Genomic DNA, 20,288 nt, shown 5'->3' on the forward strand with positions numbered 1-20,288 from the left:
GTTTCTTCTTCCAGCACTGTTGTTGGAAGCCATCTTGTTGGTAAGTTGGTTTGTTCCCAATGGCCCCCCGAAAATCCTATGGATTGTTGGAATTATCTGCACCCACAGTATTAGTGGAATCATTGTGACCCTTCTGGTTAGTGATTCTCTCACTCCTAATGCTTGGCCCTTCAGGTTCAATGTTATCAAAAACAACAAGTGCCATTAGTGCCATTATAGTATTAGCAGTATTGCTCGCATTCACCCCCAAGCCATTCTCAACTCGTGTATTAGCCTGCACATTATTTGGGGGCAAAGGGTATGCAAGCCCGTGTTCATAGTCATGTTTGTCTCTATTAAGCTTCTTGATTTTAGTTTCTTTAATTTGTACCAAAGCATTTTCAGTACTGGAAAAAATGCGTGTAAAATCATTTATAATGTGGAAATTCACTATCCACTTGGATGTCCCCATCCAAACTAATTAAGTCCACCTTTGGGGCCTCAATCTGCGAATTATAATCTTTAATCAAGAATTCTAAAAATTCACAGCCTTGTTGGCTGAACAACTTGAGCAATTCCACATGCTGTGTGGAATTGGGTACCAAGCCAGTAGGGTAATGCTATTGCCTCAACCCCTTTGGGACTTGTCGGTTGAGACGTTCTCTAAGGTATTCTATTTCCACCTGAAGCTTTTAACAGTTAAACAGCTTCTGGTCAAAAAGTTTTAAGTTCTCGACAATATGGTTATGATTCTGTCCAGAGACATTAGACAAACCAGCCGATACTGCATTGTTAAACCCCATCAAAACAGGTTCTTTTAACCAGTCATTTAAATTCGGAACAAGATTATTAGAAGTACTTACAATTCCTTGATGTGTATTCACAACTTGGCGGTTGTCATTCCTTGTAGAATTTGCAAGTAAATCCTGGCCAGCAACACCACTTAAAGCAGCTAAAGAAATAGACACAGGAAAACTCATCCTTCGATCCTGAAGGTTGCACCAACACAGTATTCCCCATAGTTAAAACTAGGATTCACATTTATTTGGCTGTATAAATCATTGACTAGTTGTGTAAGGTTTTGAATAAGAGCTGTAAGCATTCCAAGTTCATTTGACTTCGATAGGTTGGTTGAGCTCTCACCAGAGAAAAGCTCTTGCGATTCAGAAGCCACTTCATTCTCCATAACAAACGAAAGACAAAAAGCACATCCAAGAACTAAATACTCCACAAGCAGTACTGGAAAATGAAGGCTCAAAACCACAAGTAAATTTAAATGTAAGCACTTTCGTTTACTAATGTACAGCAAACTTTTTCAGACAAACGGGTACAATAAACAGTTTAAATACTGTGCAAGCATGACATCATCACACACATTGGACAAACCCTGCCCACATTTAAAGTGACAGCAGCCAAAAAATGAAACATAAATAAATGAAACTCCTCAAAATACAATAAATACATAAACTAACCCAAGTTATTACTCGCTAAAAACAATATCGTACTCTGGTTACATCATATATAATTATATAAATCATTAAAAATTATATATCAAAAATATTTAAAATTAAAACTGTATAGGCCCGTGTATATATACACGTACACAGAAGTTTAAACCACCAACCAAGAAACATCAGGAATCCTTAATTAAATGTATATAAAAAAATGTGTTTATAACAATAAATGCATCATCTTAATAAAGATTTTAATTTCAGCATACACTTTAATGGTAAGGTGTCATTTAGCCCTGGGGGTGTATGAGCATTAAGCCTAAGCTGCCAGGCTAATTCTTTTTCATCTAATCTCAAAGATGTTGGGCCCCCCTCTATCATTCTCTGTTACTCTGTCAATAGCTAGAAACAGGAATTCATGGGTAGGGTTCAAACCCACATGCCTAGCCAAGGCATTAGTCAAGTTCTTCCTATTACTATTATAAATATGTTCGTAAATTCTAAGCTTCAAGGATCTATCCATCTTTCCTATATAAAAAGACGGACAAAGCTTACACATACTAAAACCCCCTTTGATTCGCAATTAAATTTCCCCTTAGCTGAAAAACGCTGATTACGTATTGTGAAAGTGCTGCTGGTGCTAATATACTTGCATGACTGACATGCCATGATGAGGGGAATGTGTATTTCATGTACAATTATCAAGTAATGCTTTCAAATTCCACCCCCTCCTAAAAAACACTTTTGGTGTATTTATCTTAAATGGATGTATCCTCTAAAGGATGCACCAGTTTTTTATTAATCTATCCCTCAATAAAGGTGCATCCAATGAAAAAGTGTTAAACCCAATTGTATTGACCCTAGTGGTTTGCAGCTGTAGGGGTTTATTATCAATTGTTGTATAGGTGCATTCTAACAAGAGGTTACGTTCACCAATAAGCGGCAAACAGTCGCCTACCTGTATGGAAGCCAATTCTTGTCCAATTGTGTTCCCCATCAACCTATCTCCTGTCATATGTTCACACTCACTTAAACCAACATCTTTGAGATTAGAGGAAAAATAATTAGCCCGGCAACTTAGGCTTAATGCTCATACACCCCCAGGGCTAAATGACACTTTATCCATTAAGTGTATGCTTAAATTAAAATCTTTATTAAGATGATGCATTTATTGTTGTAAACACATTTTTATATACATTTAATTAATGATTCCTGGTTTCTTGGTTGGTGGTTTAAACTTCTGTGTATATATACACGGGCCTATACAGTTTTAATTTGAAATATTTTTGATATGTAGTTTTTAATTGATATAATTATATATGATGTAACCTGAGTGTGATATTTTTTTTAGTGAGTAATAACTTGCATTAGTTTATGTATTTATTGTATTTTGATGAGTTTAATTTATTTTTCATTTTTTGGCTGCTGTCATTTTAAATTTGGGCAGGGTTTGTCCAATGTGTGTGATGATGTCACGCTTGCACAGTATTTATTTAAACTGTTTATTGTACCAAACTGTTTGTCTGAAGAAGTTTGCTGTACATTAGTAAACAAAAGCGCTTACATTTAATTTACTTGTGGTTTGGAGCCTTCATTTTTCAATATTGCTTGTGAACTTTTTTTTTTAGTCAGTAGCTCACAGTGCAGGAATTGGCAGGCATCTGTTCTTTCTTGCTTTCTAGGCTGAAGACTAGTGTCATTTTATATGGAGTACACTTGATTGCTTCAGATAAATGAATGTAGCTTGGAGCTGATGCAAATGAAAGGTTCCCTGCAGTGAACGATACTTGTGACCCAAGCTGTATTGGTTATTACTATCTATTAAATACGTTACATTGCTTTATCTTTTCCACTGACCCAGTACTTGTCTTCATTATAGTTTGCCCGATTAGCCTCACTTTCCCAGCTTATTCCCACAGAGACTGCCTTTCCATTTTTTCTGAGAATCTCTCCCCCCTCCATTTCCTCCTTGTTTGTATTTCTTAGTTTATAGCTTTTACATTGTTCCCTTAATTATTTCTAACATAGGCTCCAGATAATGCCTTGTGCTTGGTTTCACTATTATGCCTCTGGGTATCTCTTTGTTTTTGGCTAATTTACTAAATTCTTGCTCTTAATGCTTCCACAGATTAAAGAGAGTTCCAAGGAATCGCTGCGAAGATCAGAAAGATGAACATTCCTTGTAGTAATGCAAAACACATTGACTCATACTTACTTAAATCACTTGGAGTAACAAATTGATGACTATTTAAATCTCAAAGGACAAAGAGTCCCTAAAGTTGGGCACAGTCGATGTTCCATAAAGTGAATGCACCAGGGCTTTTCCCTCTGCTGTTCGCTCTTTCCCAGTTGTGTACACACACACGCACTTCTCTAACTTAATGACTCTCATATTCTTTCTACTGCCTTGTCTGCCTGTCACTGATCTGCATTGCTACTCTTTTCCTATCAGAAGCTACATGAGGCATAGCTATCAACCTCTTATCACAAAAATGGACAAATCCAAAAATAATGGGGTGGGGACAAAGCTCCCAAAATAGTGACAAATTTTAAATAAATGTTGTTAGTGACTTAAGTTGCAAGAATAAAAGGACTTGTGCTACCAAGCATTTTATGAAGAATATGAAAGAGGAAACTCGAATATCTGTCATTATTTAGTGATTTCAGTCCTCACGGATTTGCCACAAAAATCCAGAAAACCACAAATGTTGAACAGACCAAAAAAAAGATGCAAAAAATCTGGACATTCTGTGAAAATATGAACAGTTGAGAGGGTTGGCATTACTATTCCCACGAAGTATTAGCCTGCTCATTTGAGTTCTTCATATTACTGTAGCCCCCTGCCCCCAAGAGAGGAGGAGGTTATATTAATTGGTATGCATGGTGGTGCGGCATTCTAAGAATGGGGATCCATTTAATGTACTCCTCCCTTCCTGACAAATTAACTAATACAAAAGGTTGTGGGACCCTAAATATATTAACATAATGGACTGTGAGGACTACAGACCGTAAACTGAACAATGGACTATTTACTGTAAATAACTCTTAACATCACTCTCTATAGTTAGAAAGGACTAAGATTAGAGCTCTGCCATCATATGTTCATTAGTTTCACCATCTCTATATCTGGCACCAGGGTTGTGTGTTGCTTTTTGATGGTCATTAAAAGCTTAACACTGAAGTGAAAAATGTGCAAGTGGTGTATAGGGTTAAGGCTGCGAAATGTAGCTCCTGTGGTACTGGATTTGATTGTCTGAGCTTTAATTTGGGTTTTGGTATTGGCATAGTAGGTAAGATTACCTTACAAACATAAGATTCAGGGTTTGATTCTCATGGTTATTAGCTAGATGTGTAATCTGCAGAGTAACTTGGATTGTATTTACCAATAACCTCATAAAATGAGATTTGTGATGACCCAATTCATTTGTTTAATATTTGACATTTGATTACCAGGAAAGTTCAACTGGGTAGGAGCCCATCTCCAGCAGATGCTTGAGCTCCAAAGTATTACAAAACATTAAGAACAATAATTTTGCAATTTTCAAACAAAAGACAGCTAGTTTAACTATACCAAAATAGACCGAATATTAAATCATTGAGAATAGATGCAAGTTATGACAATTATTTAATATTTCAAGAAATTTTTGCCAGTTTATAGAGAAATTTATGAAACGAAGTAAAATATCAAGTGAGAAAAAAAGCAGGCTTATGGTGGGGATAGAAACTGCTAGACGTAAAGAAATGAGTGAGGAAGGGAGACTAAGTAGGTGCAAGGTATGAGTAGATATTTAACATTTAGGGATATAGTTTATCCTGGTGTTGAGCAAGGACAGACAGATTTATTCTTGGTTTGCATATATTTTATTACTCTGCTGATTAATGTCTGCATATCCATATTCAGAGCTATAGCTTGTAATTTTTATATGTGGAGTGCTCCCTAAATCTTTGCATCATTTCCCAGATCCGATGCATGTCATCCATCCATCCACAACCTCTTTTTGCCATTTTTGCACATTGGCTTGGGATGTCACCTTCAGCAGTGACCAACTAGAACCAATGTTTACACCTCCAGGTGGTTAGCCTTGCTATGGCTGTTCTTCATATTGTACCACATGCACACTCGCCTATGGCCAATTTTAGTGTGTGCAGAGCACCCTGAGAAAACCTATCCTGCTTATAACCTCTTGACAATGAGGATCTTGGATATTCATTATAAATATTACTGCTGTAATATGTAGTAGCATCAGCTAGGATTGTATCCTGTACAGGATGCAACTACCAGACAGTTTCCGAAGCTTTGAGTTCCAGCCATGTGCTCGTTTGTCATCTTGAGCTGATGGGACTGAAGAGTAATTGGGATACAAAGTACTTCAGAGCTTTCCTGCTGCACAAGAGCACTTCTTTTGGGGGCTTTCAAGGATTGACATTCTACTAATGCTTTCCAAGTTCCCTTTGGGGGGGGGGACTTCCTTATTTAAATTTAAGTTAAGAAAAATAGTTGTGATTGCTTGTAAATGGGAGTGTTGTTTTCTTAAAAAAAAAAAAAAAAATTATGGGGGTGGAGGTAGGTATTTAATGTGCTTTTACTGTGTGCTTTGGAGGGGAATTAATTTTTTCACTGCATATCTGTTCTGCAAACTACTCCAGCCAGGCTTCCATATTTCAGCTTAATCATTGATCAGCCTAGTTGTTTCCTGGTGATTCTTCCAGCCATAAAAATAAGCACTTTAGTAGCCTGCTTGGAAATATAGGCTGTTTATTAAAGTGCATCAACCGCGGGTTAGTCTGCTGTGGCCATTTCTACTTCCTCAGACCATGTCATCTCTTTTCTTGGCTCCTTATGGTGTAGTCCTTATACCCATAATCCTTGGGGGCAAGGAGAGACTTTTTTTTCTCTGTCCTGGGAAAAGAGGTGGGGAATTCCACTTTACATAGCCAAAGTGCTAGGCTTATTACTAGGGATGGTTTTCCTGACTAAAGTGAGTAGTCAGTCTTCAGAAATCCTTTCTCTGTCACTTTTTTATGGCAATGACATTTCTGAAGTGTTACGATTTATTTGCTACTGTATTTTCCAGAACCCACTACATAAATTTCTTCCTGATCTTTCCACTTGAGGATGTTTTTACTACAGCCTGTAAGTTGCTTGACAGCCAACCTACTGACCCCAAGAAAGCAGTCTTAAGTTTTTGTATACTATTTGCTGAGAGGATCCAGTGTTGATTTAATATGATGCTGCCCTAGGAACCATTCTGGTTCTCCTATAAGTTTTGCATTATTCATTTGCAATCTGTCTTCCAGATGTGCCGGTTTTGTTTCAGAACATTTGAATCTCCTCTCATGCAAGAAGTCTTAAATAAAAACGAGAGTAAAAAGCATCACTGTCTATTGCTGCTCACTTCTTGTCTCCTTTCATGTGTTATGAGGTTCTCCTACAATGTTTCTTTTCTAAGATTTGACCATATTGTACTGAGGTTGATTGCCTGGCCTTCTGATCATCTATTTGACATTTTTTCTTCAATTATTTTATTTTGGTCAGAACGTTTTTTTTTTCCTGTTTTTCCTCTACATCCATTTATTGTGAGCATTTTTTCTGTCTGTATGTCTTGCTTCCTGATTCTTTCCTCCTGTTGAAATACTTGCTTCCTAATCTACATACTAGAGAGCCACATTCCTAATGTCCATAGGGAAAGTGCTTTATTAGAAGAAGTCTGACAGCTCCCTTTTGGCTGAAGTAACACTGCTGAATTCCCTAGTGTGGGGATCCTGGCAAGTGCTGCCCATGTCTGGATCATCTGACTCTTGGCAAACTGTCCCTCTTGCACCCCTATATGACCAGTCTAAGGCTTTTAGTACAACCTTTTAACACATGACTACCTGAAATCAATGAGAGCGCCTAGGAAACTATCTATCTAGCTAATTGAAAAAATATTCTCTTGCCATTCCAGGAACCCCAAATGACACAAAGGTAGTTATGGTCCTAGAGTTATCTGTTGTAGAGCTTGTAAATCTGGCATAGATTAAACACACAAATGCATGCTGTTGTGCCACTGTTGTGCCACTTCATCCATCCTAAACATAGCAGCCTTTAAAAGTGTACTCCGTCTCAGACTGTCTAAAAAAAGAGATTGCACCATGGAATCTTCATGATGTCTTGATCCTGGTACCTCTTGCACACACTGTTTTTGCAATACTCCAGTTTTTGCTTAGAAGGCACTGTTTTTGATTATTACATCTGCTAGGAAAAAGGCCTTGTGTGCAAAGAACTGTTCGAGGATGTAGAATCTTTCTAACTAGCTCTTCCTTCATCCCTACATTGATGTCTGAGCTGAGCTGTCTAGTAACCAAGTCCTTAACTTACCCCTTGTCATTCAAGAGTCTCTGAATACATGAGAAAGGGCCCTCAAGTCCCTGGATTTGCACAGACAGCTGAGATTCATTTGCACAGAAACAAAGATTTTAGATTGATCAGCCATATGTCTCTTGTAAAAAGGATAAGCCAGTAAACAAGACACTTTTCACAAATGGCTTGCAAAATGTTTGTGTTACTCAGCCCAAGGAATGCTCCTCCAGGATACCTCAGAAGGTATTCATGAGAGCCACTGCAGCTGTCACAGCTTTACTTAGGGGTGTTGCCATATTGCCATTTGTGGAGAGCAATTTGTACTAACGTCCACACTTTTTCCAAACACTAAGATTTTAAGAGCAGCTTCCAGGGCCACATAAGAATTTCATCTATGCCATCTTGCAGGACCTTATTACTTAGTTGCTGGTGTCAACCTGCCATGCCCTTGTTCTGACGGCCTTTCCAAAAGTAAGGATTTAAACAGTGAAAATTTCATTAACATGATTCATCTGAATTAGGAACGTACTATAAATGTAGATATCTGTGTCTGAGCGAGAAAGCACCTGAACTGCAACAGTGAAATATACTCTCTCTCCTCTTCATCCTGTACTGAGTTCTTTATCCTTCGAGTTGAGGTGGCACCCTACTCCCTCTGCACTTTCCCTCTCAATGTCTCTCCATCCTCCCCATTTCTGTTTTGTCCTTCTCCACTCAACAGTGCGATTGAGGACCTGTTGAATGGACCTGGCGCATACTGTACTATTTCATCTGGTTCATTAAGGGTTTGACACCAATGTCTTCTTGGTTTGTGGGCTAGGGTAAGAAAGATCAGAAAATTGCTTCAACTGTAGACAAACCTTTTCTACTGCAAATGTGTTTGGATCATGGTGGGAAGGCCATGGTCAAAGCCCTAGTGGAAGGCGAAGCTCTGCAGTTTGGGATGACCATTTGGGCTGCCTGCACACAACATCCCAGACGTGAAGACTACAACAATTAATTTACCAGTACTCTACATTTATGATAAGTCCCTAACACAATTGAACTTTTGTGTATTCCAGTTCTGTAGTAATTGCAGCAAAGCTGGGAAAATGTAACCATTGTTTGTAAGATGTTTTGACCGCATCTTTGTTTCTTGCTTTATGTTAACGTCTGTCTTGATTGGTGGTAGATTTTCAGAAATTGCAAACTGAATGCACAAAACAAAACTTGCCACAGAAGAATTCTTGTTTCATTCAAGTTTAGTCTTGAACGATAACATTTGGTCTTATTGCTGACTAGTATGGTTTTTGTCTCAAATTCTCTGTTCGGAAAGCATTGTCTGTTTGTCTGTTCATCTGCCATATACTGACCTTGTGCTACATTGGTGATATTTAGTGCTTATTCTGATTCTTTCTCTATTGCATTTCAGAGGAATGGATCCCACATCATTTACACCAACGTGCTGCAAACTGGTGTCTTTGGCGATAGTGTGATTACAAGGTTGCCAAATGTTCAAGTGAATTTCTCCTGTGCGTACATTTATGAGCACCTAGTACATCTGCCTCTTTCAGTTGGCTCGTAAGTAACTTAGTGAATCAGTTAACTTGTGGGCACCCCCCCTTAGCATTAGTTATGGGATTTCCTCCATGCACATTGAGAAGTGCACAAGAGTAACCACTGCTGACTGCTATATTTGTGTGCATGAGTCTGCTGATGCCCATACCTGGAGTTTGTCATAAATTGTACAAACTGTGTGGGTTTTATTTGTACAAACATTGTAGAGTATGAAAGTGCAGTGCTGCTATGGGCTTATTATAAATGTAAATGGCAACATTCCACAAGCCCCAATCTGTTGTGCATAAGTTTTTAGAATTGCAATGCAAGAAACTGTTTTATTAATGTTTGGGAAGACTAAAATTGTGGTAGAGTAGTACCTTACAATAAGGAATGAGACTATCAATGCTGTAAATGTACCCCAAATCCAACTTGTTGAGGTAGTATGAAGCAGTACATGTAAAAAGTGTGTACGTATCGTAAGGAGGTAATAGTAATTAACTAGTAAAAATGGATCTTGAATATTTTGTATGACTTTTAGACCACTCTTAAATGTAATGTTTACTTCGTCATATGATACTGAAACTTTTTTTTTATTTAATGAGGCAGTCAATATTTTAATTAAAAACTAAGTACTGGGTTGCAGTTCCCCAAGCAAGTCATTTACTACAATGTGTTCAGGTCCCTTTCACTAGATGAATTCAAAGGCTGTGGTGTCTCTATTAGTAAACAAAATTTCACCTACAGGTTTGTTAGGATAATGACCAAGAACTCTTCCATGTCCATCTTGACCATTAATGAAACCCCTTATCACATCATAGATAACTATAGGATCCACTCTCTATCCCCCCACCTACTTGACTAGTATGCAGCAACTCTGCATTAGGCCAAATATAATTGTAGGGGACTTCAACTACTCAGCCATCATCTAGAAGACCATCCTCTAACATGTATGCCTAGAGATTTCTGGACTTCAGACTCTCTGGGTCACTTGGTCTATTCCTTATTAGTGGAGATAAAATCCTGGACTTGGGCCTCACTAATATGGGACAGCAGCTCTGTTCCCACCAGTTGTAATTCCTCCTTAGTCAAATTGGGCTATAAATTGGTCACATTTTCCTGAAGACTGAAGCTAGACACATCATATTCAAATTCCTTGGTAAAACTAATCTAAAATAGACGACTTGGTTAAATGCATTATCCTCCCACAAAATAACTACACTATCTATGTGGAATTCTTCACCAAATTCTATGCACATGTGAATAGTTGCATAGATGCATCTGTTTCCCTTTGATATAAATATAATACCAGATTTAAAAATCACCTCCTATGGTGGAACCCAACTATATAAACTGTTTCTACAATAAAAGAAAAACTTTCTGGCAGTAAATGCAACTATCTTTTAATGAATGCTTCTACACTGTCATTTCCTTGTCCCCACACTGTGCATCCTGCCACTCCTCTCCAGGCAGCTCATCTCTATCACCTCTAACTCCATCAACTGCTCAGTCTTCACTGCCTAGGTTTCTGTATCATACAGTAGCACTGGTCATAGCACTGGTTAGTACACCTTACTTTTCAAATTCTTTGACATTCTTCTTTCAAATGCTACCCCTGATACTCTCTGCTAATTTGCTGCAGCCTCTCTAATTCTAACTTTGAACTTCTCATACATGCATCCCTTCTCATCAGGCACCCATTACAGATATTTGAAGAATTAACTTGTTCTACTGTTTTGTTTTTCCTTCTGTCTCAATCTGTAGTTTCTTCAGATTTTTCTACTGCTGCCATTACAACTATCTTATTTGTACTCCTTTCATCCCATGTGCCTTCAGCCTTGCATTCCATTCTTCTATCACTTGTTGCTGGTTTTGTTTAAAGTCCATCTGTAATGCCACATTGTTTGCATACAGCAGGTTTATTGTTTTATCCCCATTGACCTGTTTGATAACCTAGTCCATCACCAGTAGTTACTCAGAGCCCAACCCTGATGCACACCCATTCCCATTGGGAACCCCTCTGAGTCTTGACACTGTTCGTACTTGTCCCTGGGTCCTTTCTACATAGTCTGCACAAATGTTCTCAATGTTTCTGGGACTTTGAACTACCACAGGACTGCCCAAATATGCTTTCTTGAGAGTTTGTCATATGCTTTCTCAAAGTCTGGGATTGCAATTACCCACTCCAGAACTTTCATGCTGTATGACAGGAGTCTGATACCTGTGTAATACTACAGCTGTAAATGTCCCCTTGTACAATGGCACTAAAAGGCTTACTTTTCAATTATCAGGGATATGCCTTTCTCTCCATCTAGAGTCATTTCTTCACTAACTCAAACGTGGATCATACCCATCGTGACCTCATGTGAATCTGCTGGTTTCTTTGATTTCATTTTCCTTAGTGCAGTTCACTGTGGCTTTCTTCATTCAGCAACTGCTGGAAGTACTTTGGCCTGTGTTGTGTGGACAAGTAAGCAGGTTATTGCTGGCATCTCTTACGAATGTCTGATAACTACCTATTTATCTATCATTGCCTCGCAGTCTAATTTTGTGCATCTGCTGAGTCACTTTCCAGAAGGTGGTAGGGTGCCTCTGATGGCTTATTTGCTATTGCAACTGCTCTTAACCTGGTTCACCTTTTCTATCTCCCATGTTTACCTGCACTCCTTTTGTTGACTTCCTGGACTTCTGCATTCCACTACCACCTTTCTTTATGTACCTCATTTCCATACCTGGCTCGGCCACATATGTTAGTCCTTGTACATGCTGTTTTATTGGTGCTGCCATTTTTCATCTCCATGTATCTTCTCATTCCTGATGCACTAGAGCCCAGAGTATTTCCTTGAACACTTGTGCTTTCTCTCCAGCCAACATTCAGGTCTTCAGGCTAGTCTCTATTGACATTAGAGCCTTCTCTGACCACTGCCCGCAGCTTATTATGGCAATTGGTGTTTTATGCTATTGGCATCCTTTCATTAGGGATCACTTTATCTCTGTGATACCCCAATGTCCTTTCCTTAATGGGAGGAAATGTATAGTAGTTGCATGTTGTCCACTCCTGTATGTGATCTTGTGACTAAACTATATGTTTGCCACCATCAAGCCATTTGCCAGACAGAAGTCTAGAATGGCTTCTACTTTATTCCTGTTGCTCTACCCATGTGAACCCTGGCAGACTCATATCCTGTTTTGTCTGTCCCAGTATATGAATTCACACCTCATATTATCTACACCAATTTATTTTCCTGTATTATCTAGTAGGTCATGCAACTGCTGCCTGAATGAACCCTTTTCCTCGCTACCACAAGCCTGCTGTGGGGCACAGGTGTGAGATAATGAATAGTGCCCTGTCATTGCACTGGAGTTTGATTTGCTATTGTATCTGCATTTCTTTTAGTCTCCTATTCATTTGGACCCTATAACATGAAAGGAAATGGCCAAAAAAATTGGAGGCAAGCAGAGGTTGTAAAATTCATTTATGGTCATTTCAGGTAAGATTTTCAGAGAAGCCCTTTATTACTGCTAAATAAAAATGGCGGTAAAAGGAAAGGAGAAACACATTTCAAAAACATGGAGAGCACTGAGCGAGGATATTAAAGATAAATGTTTACATGGGAAAGGCAGTTGCATTCTGAATAATGCTTTAAAACGGAAATTAACTATTGGATTAATGCAAGGGTTTTAAATCTCAAATTTTACTTAAAATTGTATATGCAACTAAAAGGTGAACTGTAATGCACGTTATCTGTTAACCCATTTGTTTTCAAAATGCAACTGTTACATTGCTTTCACTACAGGTTCTAAGAATGTGGGGTAGGGTGATCATGTATTATGAAATGGAACCAAATGGGTAATACTGGACAAAGCTAATTCTGGTAATGCATGTACTAGGTCTAAGAATGAATGCAAAGTTAGACAAGTGTATCGACTGAAAGGCTAGTCACAAGATTCACAGTGTTCTGGTGGAAGTTGTTTATATGCTGGGAAATGTGTATGGACAAGAACATTTGATAAAATGGAGGCACATGAGGAGATGTTTAAAAAATAAAATGAAATCTGTAATTAAGAGAAAACTGCCTGACTTCCTATGCTATTTGGTTCAAACCAGTTTTTTTTTAGTCTTCAGAAATGAAAATTCTTGGTATGCAGGTTGACCTGTCTGTTGCTGGAATTTAACTTTGTTCCTTGATGCACTATTCTTGACTGCAAGGGACAAAGATTACTGTGTTTGGATTTGGAAACAGCTACAGCTTTTGAAATATCATCTAGTGGAAGTTAAAGGACATGTTTAAATGTGTAAGAGCTTCAGGGATGAGCAAACTGCAGAAATGAATATACTTATTGTAAAAGTAAATGGTCTTGCTGTTGAGCAATGCAAGGATTTGAGGACAGCTTCAGAAATTAAAACACTGGTATGGAGGGAGTTGTGTGATCTTAAGATATTGGGTTCATTTGGGACAACACTGCATACAGTATATAAATTTACTCGAGTTATACAAACAGAACATAGAATGAAATATAAGATTTATTATGGCACAATTTCTTATTTGGATTACTGGGTTGATGGATAAGAAAAACAAGATACTGTCTTATGTTTGCAGTAATAAAGCACATGCTACTCGAAACATAATCATAATGAACACTATAGTAAGGGGGTTTCTTTGCTGTAATAGCATATAAAATATGCATATAAAGAAAAGGCACCTTTTAATATTCACAAGAATGGTATAGGAACAAACTGTAGAACAAATGGATAAGTCAAACTGTAGAACAAATGGATAAGCAAGGAAGATTTAAAGTATTAAGAGGGTGTTGGCAGGCTGTAAGCATTTTGATAGCTGCAGCTGCATATTCTACTAAAATCAGCGAGAAGAAATATAAATATGCAAGATTAATATAGTTTTTTGTCAATGTATAGTAGTTGCTGGAGACTAGACCAATACAGAAAATAAGGAAGGCTTCTCTGGAGGACAAATAAGTTGTAAAATACTGGCTGAGGGCTGATGCTTGGGAGAAATGTATTATATTTGTGCTTGTTGGTGTAATGTGGTCTGAACCATTCTGACATTCAGTGATCATATCCGAACATGCACTTGTTTGCAAAAATCTATTGTGATAAGCATTTGCATTTTCCTATATATTTATTCTGAAACTCAAGTTATTTAATGATTAGCGAGATCAAAGTTTAATGGAAATGGATTTGAACCTAAGCATAAGGTGCTTTGAAAGGATTGGGATAAACTGGAGATTAGAATTGTGGTCACAATAAAGCAAATGATGAGGAGTACTAGTCATACTATGTATTTAGAGGGCTTAAACTAAGGGATTTGTAGAACCAACCAAGTAAATGGAACCCTGCATGTTGAAGAGCAATTCAAAAAAGCTAGAAATGTCCATGCAAGAGTACTTTGAAAATACGAATGATCATAAAGCAGAGGCTTTAAAAAATATTTTTTGACAATAACCCTATGACAACCAAACTGTTAACGCAACATTTTAGCCAAGAAGGGTAACCACAACCCAGAAACTAAAGAGTGATGGAGTAGAAGTGGACCCAGGAAAAATTGATTGCAATCCTAAATCACTAATGTTGACAAAACACAAGAAATGGTAATCTATATTTGAGGTAATTATGCCTTTTTTCAATTAAAGCCCCTTTTTTTCAACTTCTGTAAACATCAAAATTGAAGAAGCAATGTAAAAAAAAAAAAAAAAAAAGACGCGGACAACTTTGGCAGTGATAAAATTATAGCAGAAGTAACGAAAAAGGAACTTCTGCATGGCAATGTCTCCTTGTCTTGGAAAGCAGCAGCAATGGTAGTTCTGCCACAGAAAGGGTAATTATCCTGTTGATCCAGGGTTATGCAGACCCATTTTGATTCCAAATCATGACTACAAAATATTTAATTTTGGATAAAAGAATGGCAAGGCTATTGCCTAGAATAATAAACATGAATCAGTGTGGATTATGGAAAGCAAGCAAACATTTGACAGTATTAACAGAACTATTCAAAATGATGTGTTGGAGATCAGTTTGGATACTGAAAGTATCTGACAGATATAGTAAGGAATTTATAAAGACCTCTTTTGTGGCATTTTGTTCTTAGCAAACATCAAACATTTGATAGTAAATATCTACATAGGACCTCAAGGAAGGAAGAGTGATGTGTAATGGCAAGCTGTATAAAATGTTTAAAATTACTAGAGAAATTAGGCAGAAGCATTTACTTTAATCATCTTTAAATTTTTTTATATTTGGAGCCACTGGAGCTATTGGCTAGAACCATAAGATAATCAAACATAGCTGGATATAAATGAACTGAAAATGAGATAATTGTAGTTTTGGGTGGCATGTGTTACCAGTCTGAGTATGTCAGTTTGTCCAATTTGTTTTTATATTTGGATATAAAGGTAATGAAGCAAAAACAAAGGCTATAACAATGAATCATATCCCAGGTCCTCAATTGGTACAGAACTTCCCTTTCTCTGAGGTCATGGAAAAATGACATACTAGAATTTATCTGAAATGAGATCTGAATAAGCAGCTAACGAAAGATGAGCAATTACTCCAAAGATATGAAATTACTCCAAAGATAAGATATGAAAACTGTTATTTGTGGATACACGAAACAAAACTTTTCAAATTTTGTGTCATCTGAGGATTAGATACAAAAGAATATGAAAAAGTAAAATGGAAGACTATGAAATGAGGGCATTTAGAGTTTCAGTGGGATAAGAGAGAGTGGGTGCAAATGACAAAAACTAATAGTGTCACAATAAGAGGGGTTTGGTACTTCTATATTTGGATTTGTACTAAAAGGCAACTTAATGTAGACTAATGTATTTAATTCAGAATGTTGAATATGTGCCCAAGTGGAAGCACATGATGGGTATAGTTCCTGAACAGGTGACGACAGCTTTTACTACAAGCCAACTCCATGTAGACTAATGTATTTAATTCAGAATGTTGAATATGTGCCTAAGTGGAAGCACATGATGGGTATAGTTCCTGAACAGGTGACGACAGCTTTTACTACAAGCCAACTCAATGTAGACTAATGTATTTAATTCAGAATGTTGAATATGTGCCTAAGTGGAAGCACATGATGGGTATAGTTCCTGAACAGGTGACGACAGCTTTTACTACAAGCCAACTCAATGTAGACTAATGTATTTAATTCAGAATGTTGAATATGTGCCCAAGTGGAAGCACATGATGGGTATAGTTCCTGAACAGGTGACGACAGCTTTACATTTGAGAATCTGGGGAGCTCCAAGAAAGGAATGTAAAGAACATTACAAACTGCCTGGCAAATATAATTAGTAGGCAAGTCTTGGTTAAAGGAAGTTATACCTCAAGAAAATAGAATAACACCAATAGGTCATAAAGTAATACAAAAGACAGAGAAAGAAATGAGTATTTGGGGAAAAAAATATAACCAAGATTTTGGGATCAAATTATAAAAGGAGATGAGGTAATAAAACTGTTGAAGATAGACAAACATTTGGGCAGACATATATTTGGGTAATTGAAATCAACTTAGACATGCAGTTCTAATAAAAGGAGATGTGCAGAGGATGGATAGTAAATTTGTTAAACCAAAATGGTCAATGATTGAGGCCAGAACATAAATGGCAGACAAAAAAGCGCATATAAAGTAATATTAGTTTTGAGAAGATATTACAGTATAAAGGTAAAAATAGCATCCAGTAAGTAATTAGATATTGGGGAAATCTGTTTAACCATAAATACACAACTAAATCAAAAAGAGTTTTTTAGATGGAAATATTTGCACAAATATTTCTCCTTACCCCTATGAGACTGTACAAGCCTCATCTGAGGAAACATTTATGTGATGGTTCAGAATGGGGCCCTTCTGGTCTTGTATTTTGGAAATGTATAGAATTGCTTCAGTACAAAAATAACTTTAATATTATGTCAAGTATTGCACTGGGAAGATAATTTGACCTCTGTATAAATGTATTTTTGTTGTTTGTTATGTACTAAAGAGGTGAAAGTGGTTATGTTTAGTGTTGATAGCGGCTAAGAAAGCTATGACTAGAAATTAGAAAACAAAGATATACCATTAATAGAGGTTGAAAAAGATTATTACAGAGTTTAAAATGTGGCATTGAGAACTATTAGAGATCAGAAACAGAATTCCATAGTAGAAAGTACTGTATGGGATTATTATAGAAACTGTGCTTGAAGAGGGCAATGACATGGAACAAAAATACCAAAGATGTATATTAAAGTAATCTGCAATACAAGGTGTGAAGCCACTGGTCCAGTTAAGATTTGGTGTATGATAAGGATAAAATGGTATATGGTCACAGGCGAGTATGGTGCAGAAGTGGTGGTGGTGTGGAAATGTTCGGATTTCTCCTCCTTTGGGATTATCTGATCATTTTTTTCTCATTTCAAAACAGAGTAAGCAGAAGGTATGGACCAATCGTAATTATGGTATAAAGAATAGTTTGTTGGGCTGGGTGAAGATCATACCTCTCAACTGTACAGATATTTGAAGAATGTCCTGATTTATCTCCTATTTTTGGTCTGTTCCTCTCAAAAGTTGCATTTTTTATGGCAAATTGAAGTCACTAAATACTAAATGATATATTTGAGTTTCAGACTTCATATCTTTCAGAAAATACATAATGCACAACCTGTTTTTCTAGCAATTTAAGTTATAGGTGCAATATTTAAAATGTGTCTCTCTTTGTGCCTTTGTTCCCCCATTATTTTTGGTTTTGTCCAGATTTCTTGCACTGAGAGGTATGGTGGAGATGGTTGAGTCAGTGGTAGTTATAATATTGAACCTGTACTGTACAATAGTGTAGCTGGGGCAACTTGCTATATTAAATTCCAAAAAGAAATTCACAGAATGGTGGAATTATAATATGAACAGATAAAATAGGAAAAAGGTTTCTTTCGTTTACCATAAATTTCCAAATAAGTTTAATAAAATGAAGTCATGGTCAAGAAGTAAGGAACTATTTTTTCATTTCTTATACTTAAAAAACAACACAGGAAACATACTAAATACACTATTCTTTTAAGAATGAAACAGATCATATTCTATTTTTGTAGATGGCTCAATGATTAGTGATCATGAAATGGTAGCTTATACATTTAATGAATGTTTTACTGGTTTTGGGATTGATACAAGTGATTTGTTCTCAATCCATGGAAAAAAAGAATTGCTTTTAACACAAATTACATAGAAATTAAATCTGATATATGAAGGAGACCATATTGTATTCCTGAACATTTATTGGTTGATATAAGATTTAGTGAATATATTAACTTGACATTTTGTTCTATAATGGATATGTACCAAGCTCTTGGAAAGAATCATTAGTTACTCCAGTTTTTAAACCTGGAGATAATATGGCTGGATTATCATTTAGCAAGTCTAATACCAATATTATGCAACTGTTAGAGAGATGTATTAGTTTAATCATAGCTAAAGAAAATCTTGCATTGATATTTTTCAGCATTTTGCATCTTTATCAAGATGGGGATTGGCACAGGTGTGTAATGTATTTGGATTTGACTTGATATCATTCCACACCATTGACTTGGCATTGGGACAATACAAGTTTAATCAATATTTATGTAGATGGATTAAATACTGACTCTGGGACAAAACCCAGAGAGTAATGTTTCAACAAACAGATTCAGCACTGGTGAGATTAGGCATCCCTTATTTATTTATTTATTTTTTTAATATAATTTTTGCCTCTATACCATGCAATAATTACTGGTTAGTTAAGTATGCCAGCAATTATAAAATCAGTTTCTTTGCTAATAATAATTTCATCGATTAAGTATTTATTATGCTTGGGTAAATTGGCTAAGACAGTGTCTCATTTAGTGAAAAACTGCAATGTCATTTATTTTCCAAACACAAATTAAGGAGATTTGTTGCATTGTCTACATTTATTTATCTTGAAGCTAGTGAATTTAAGGATATTGGTATACTGATTGTTTACTTTTGATGGTCATCTTTAATAAGGCCTTGAGATAGATGGGTTTGATTCTCAAAAGCTTTGAGGGAGGTCATGATAGCAAGGTTATTTAAGGTATATATCAGATCAGTTTTGTAATGCCATATAGTGCTCTGTACTCAAATAATTGACGGCTTAATTATATGGAGTTAGTACAATGTAAATTTATAAAAAGAATCTGATATTAAGCAGTTATGCTATATATGCATTTCAGTGGGTCTTTATACCCTCTGTGATGTCCATCCTCTCGGCCAATGATCAAGTTGTTTTAATCCTCACCACTGACACTGGAAGGGAACATTCACAGTGACAAAAAATAGATATGCACAGTATTTTCAGATTCATTTCTCTGCACCAAGTACAATTTCCCTTAAGAGCACACTCTTTCTCTCCAGGCTCCAAATAAAACTCCCACTGACCACTATAGAGCCAAGTCCTCTACCGCCCTCTCTGTGAAATTAGTGATCTCAATATCCCTGTTCAAAGTAGTTGTCATGCACACTGTACTGAGATTTGAATTTTCACATGCATACACCTGGGAAAGGCTGGCATAGCTTGCTGGCTCTGACACCTCCACCCAGCCTATAAGGTAGATTTACTCCCACTAGAACACCTGAAGCCAGCTACATTAAGGATGTAAGGGTACCCAATTGCACTTGGTAAAATTTAATACTTACACAAATGGTAGTGTCACAAATGGTACTGTTAACCAAGCATGGTACCACTAAATAAATGCAAGTACTCTCAAAGGTTAAATATTTTCTGAAAGACCAGCCACAATGAAAAGTTTAGATATATTTAATAAATAATAGTGAATATCTATTTACAAACACCAGAGTTTCAATCACAGGAAAAATATTTGACATTTCTTGGCCAGGATAGTCTGACTGAGCTAGTGCCAATTTTGGCAGAGGCCTAGGGAGAAAAGCTCCACAGTAAAATCTTCTTTCGGCTTTTCCCGGTTAGGGGTC

At 36.8% G+C, this 20,288-nt stretch overlaps 1 protein-coding gene across 3 annotated transcripts in view; it reads left to right on the forward strand.

Annotated features, from left to right (window-relative positions):
• Positions 1-20,288, forward strand: part of LOC122808127 (uromodulin-like) — a 322,838-nt gene that overhangs the window by 128,617 nt on the left and 173,933 nt on the right. For all 3 annotated transcript variants that reach the window (XM_044079092.1, XM_044079094.1, XM_044079093.1), the window contains one exon: positions 9,182-9,330. In XM_044079092.1, coding sequence (XP_043935027.1) covers positions 9,182-9,330 — 149 coding nt within the window. The remainder of the gene's footprint in view (positions 1-9,181; positions 9,331-20,288) is intronic.

This window comes from Protopterus annectens, chromosome 8.part0, assembly GCF_019279795.1.
Source record: "Protopterus annectens isolate FY-2018-M chromosome 8.part0, PAN1.0, whole genome shotgun sequence".
Lineage (NCBI taxonomy): Eukaryota > Metazoa > Chordata > Ceratodontiformes > Protopteridae > Protopterus > Protopterus annectens.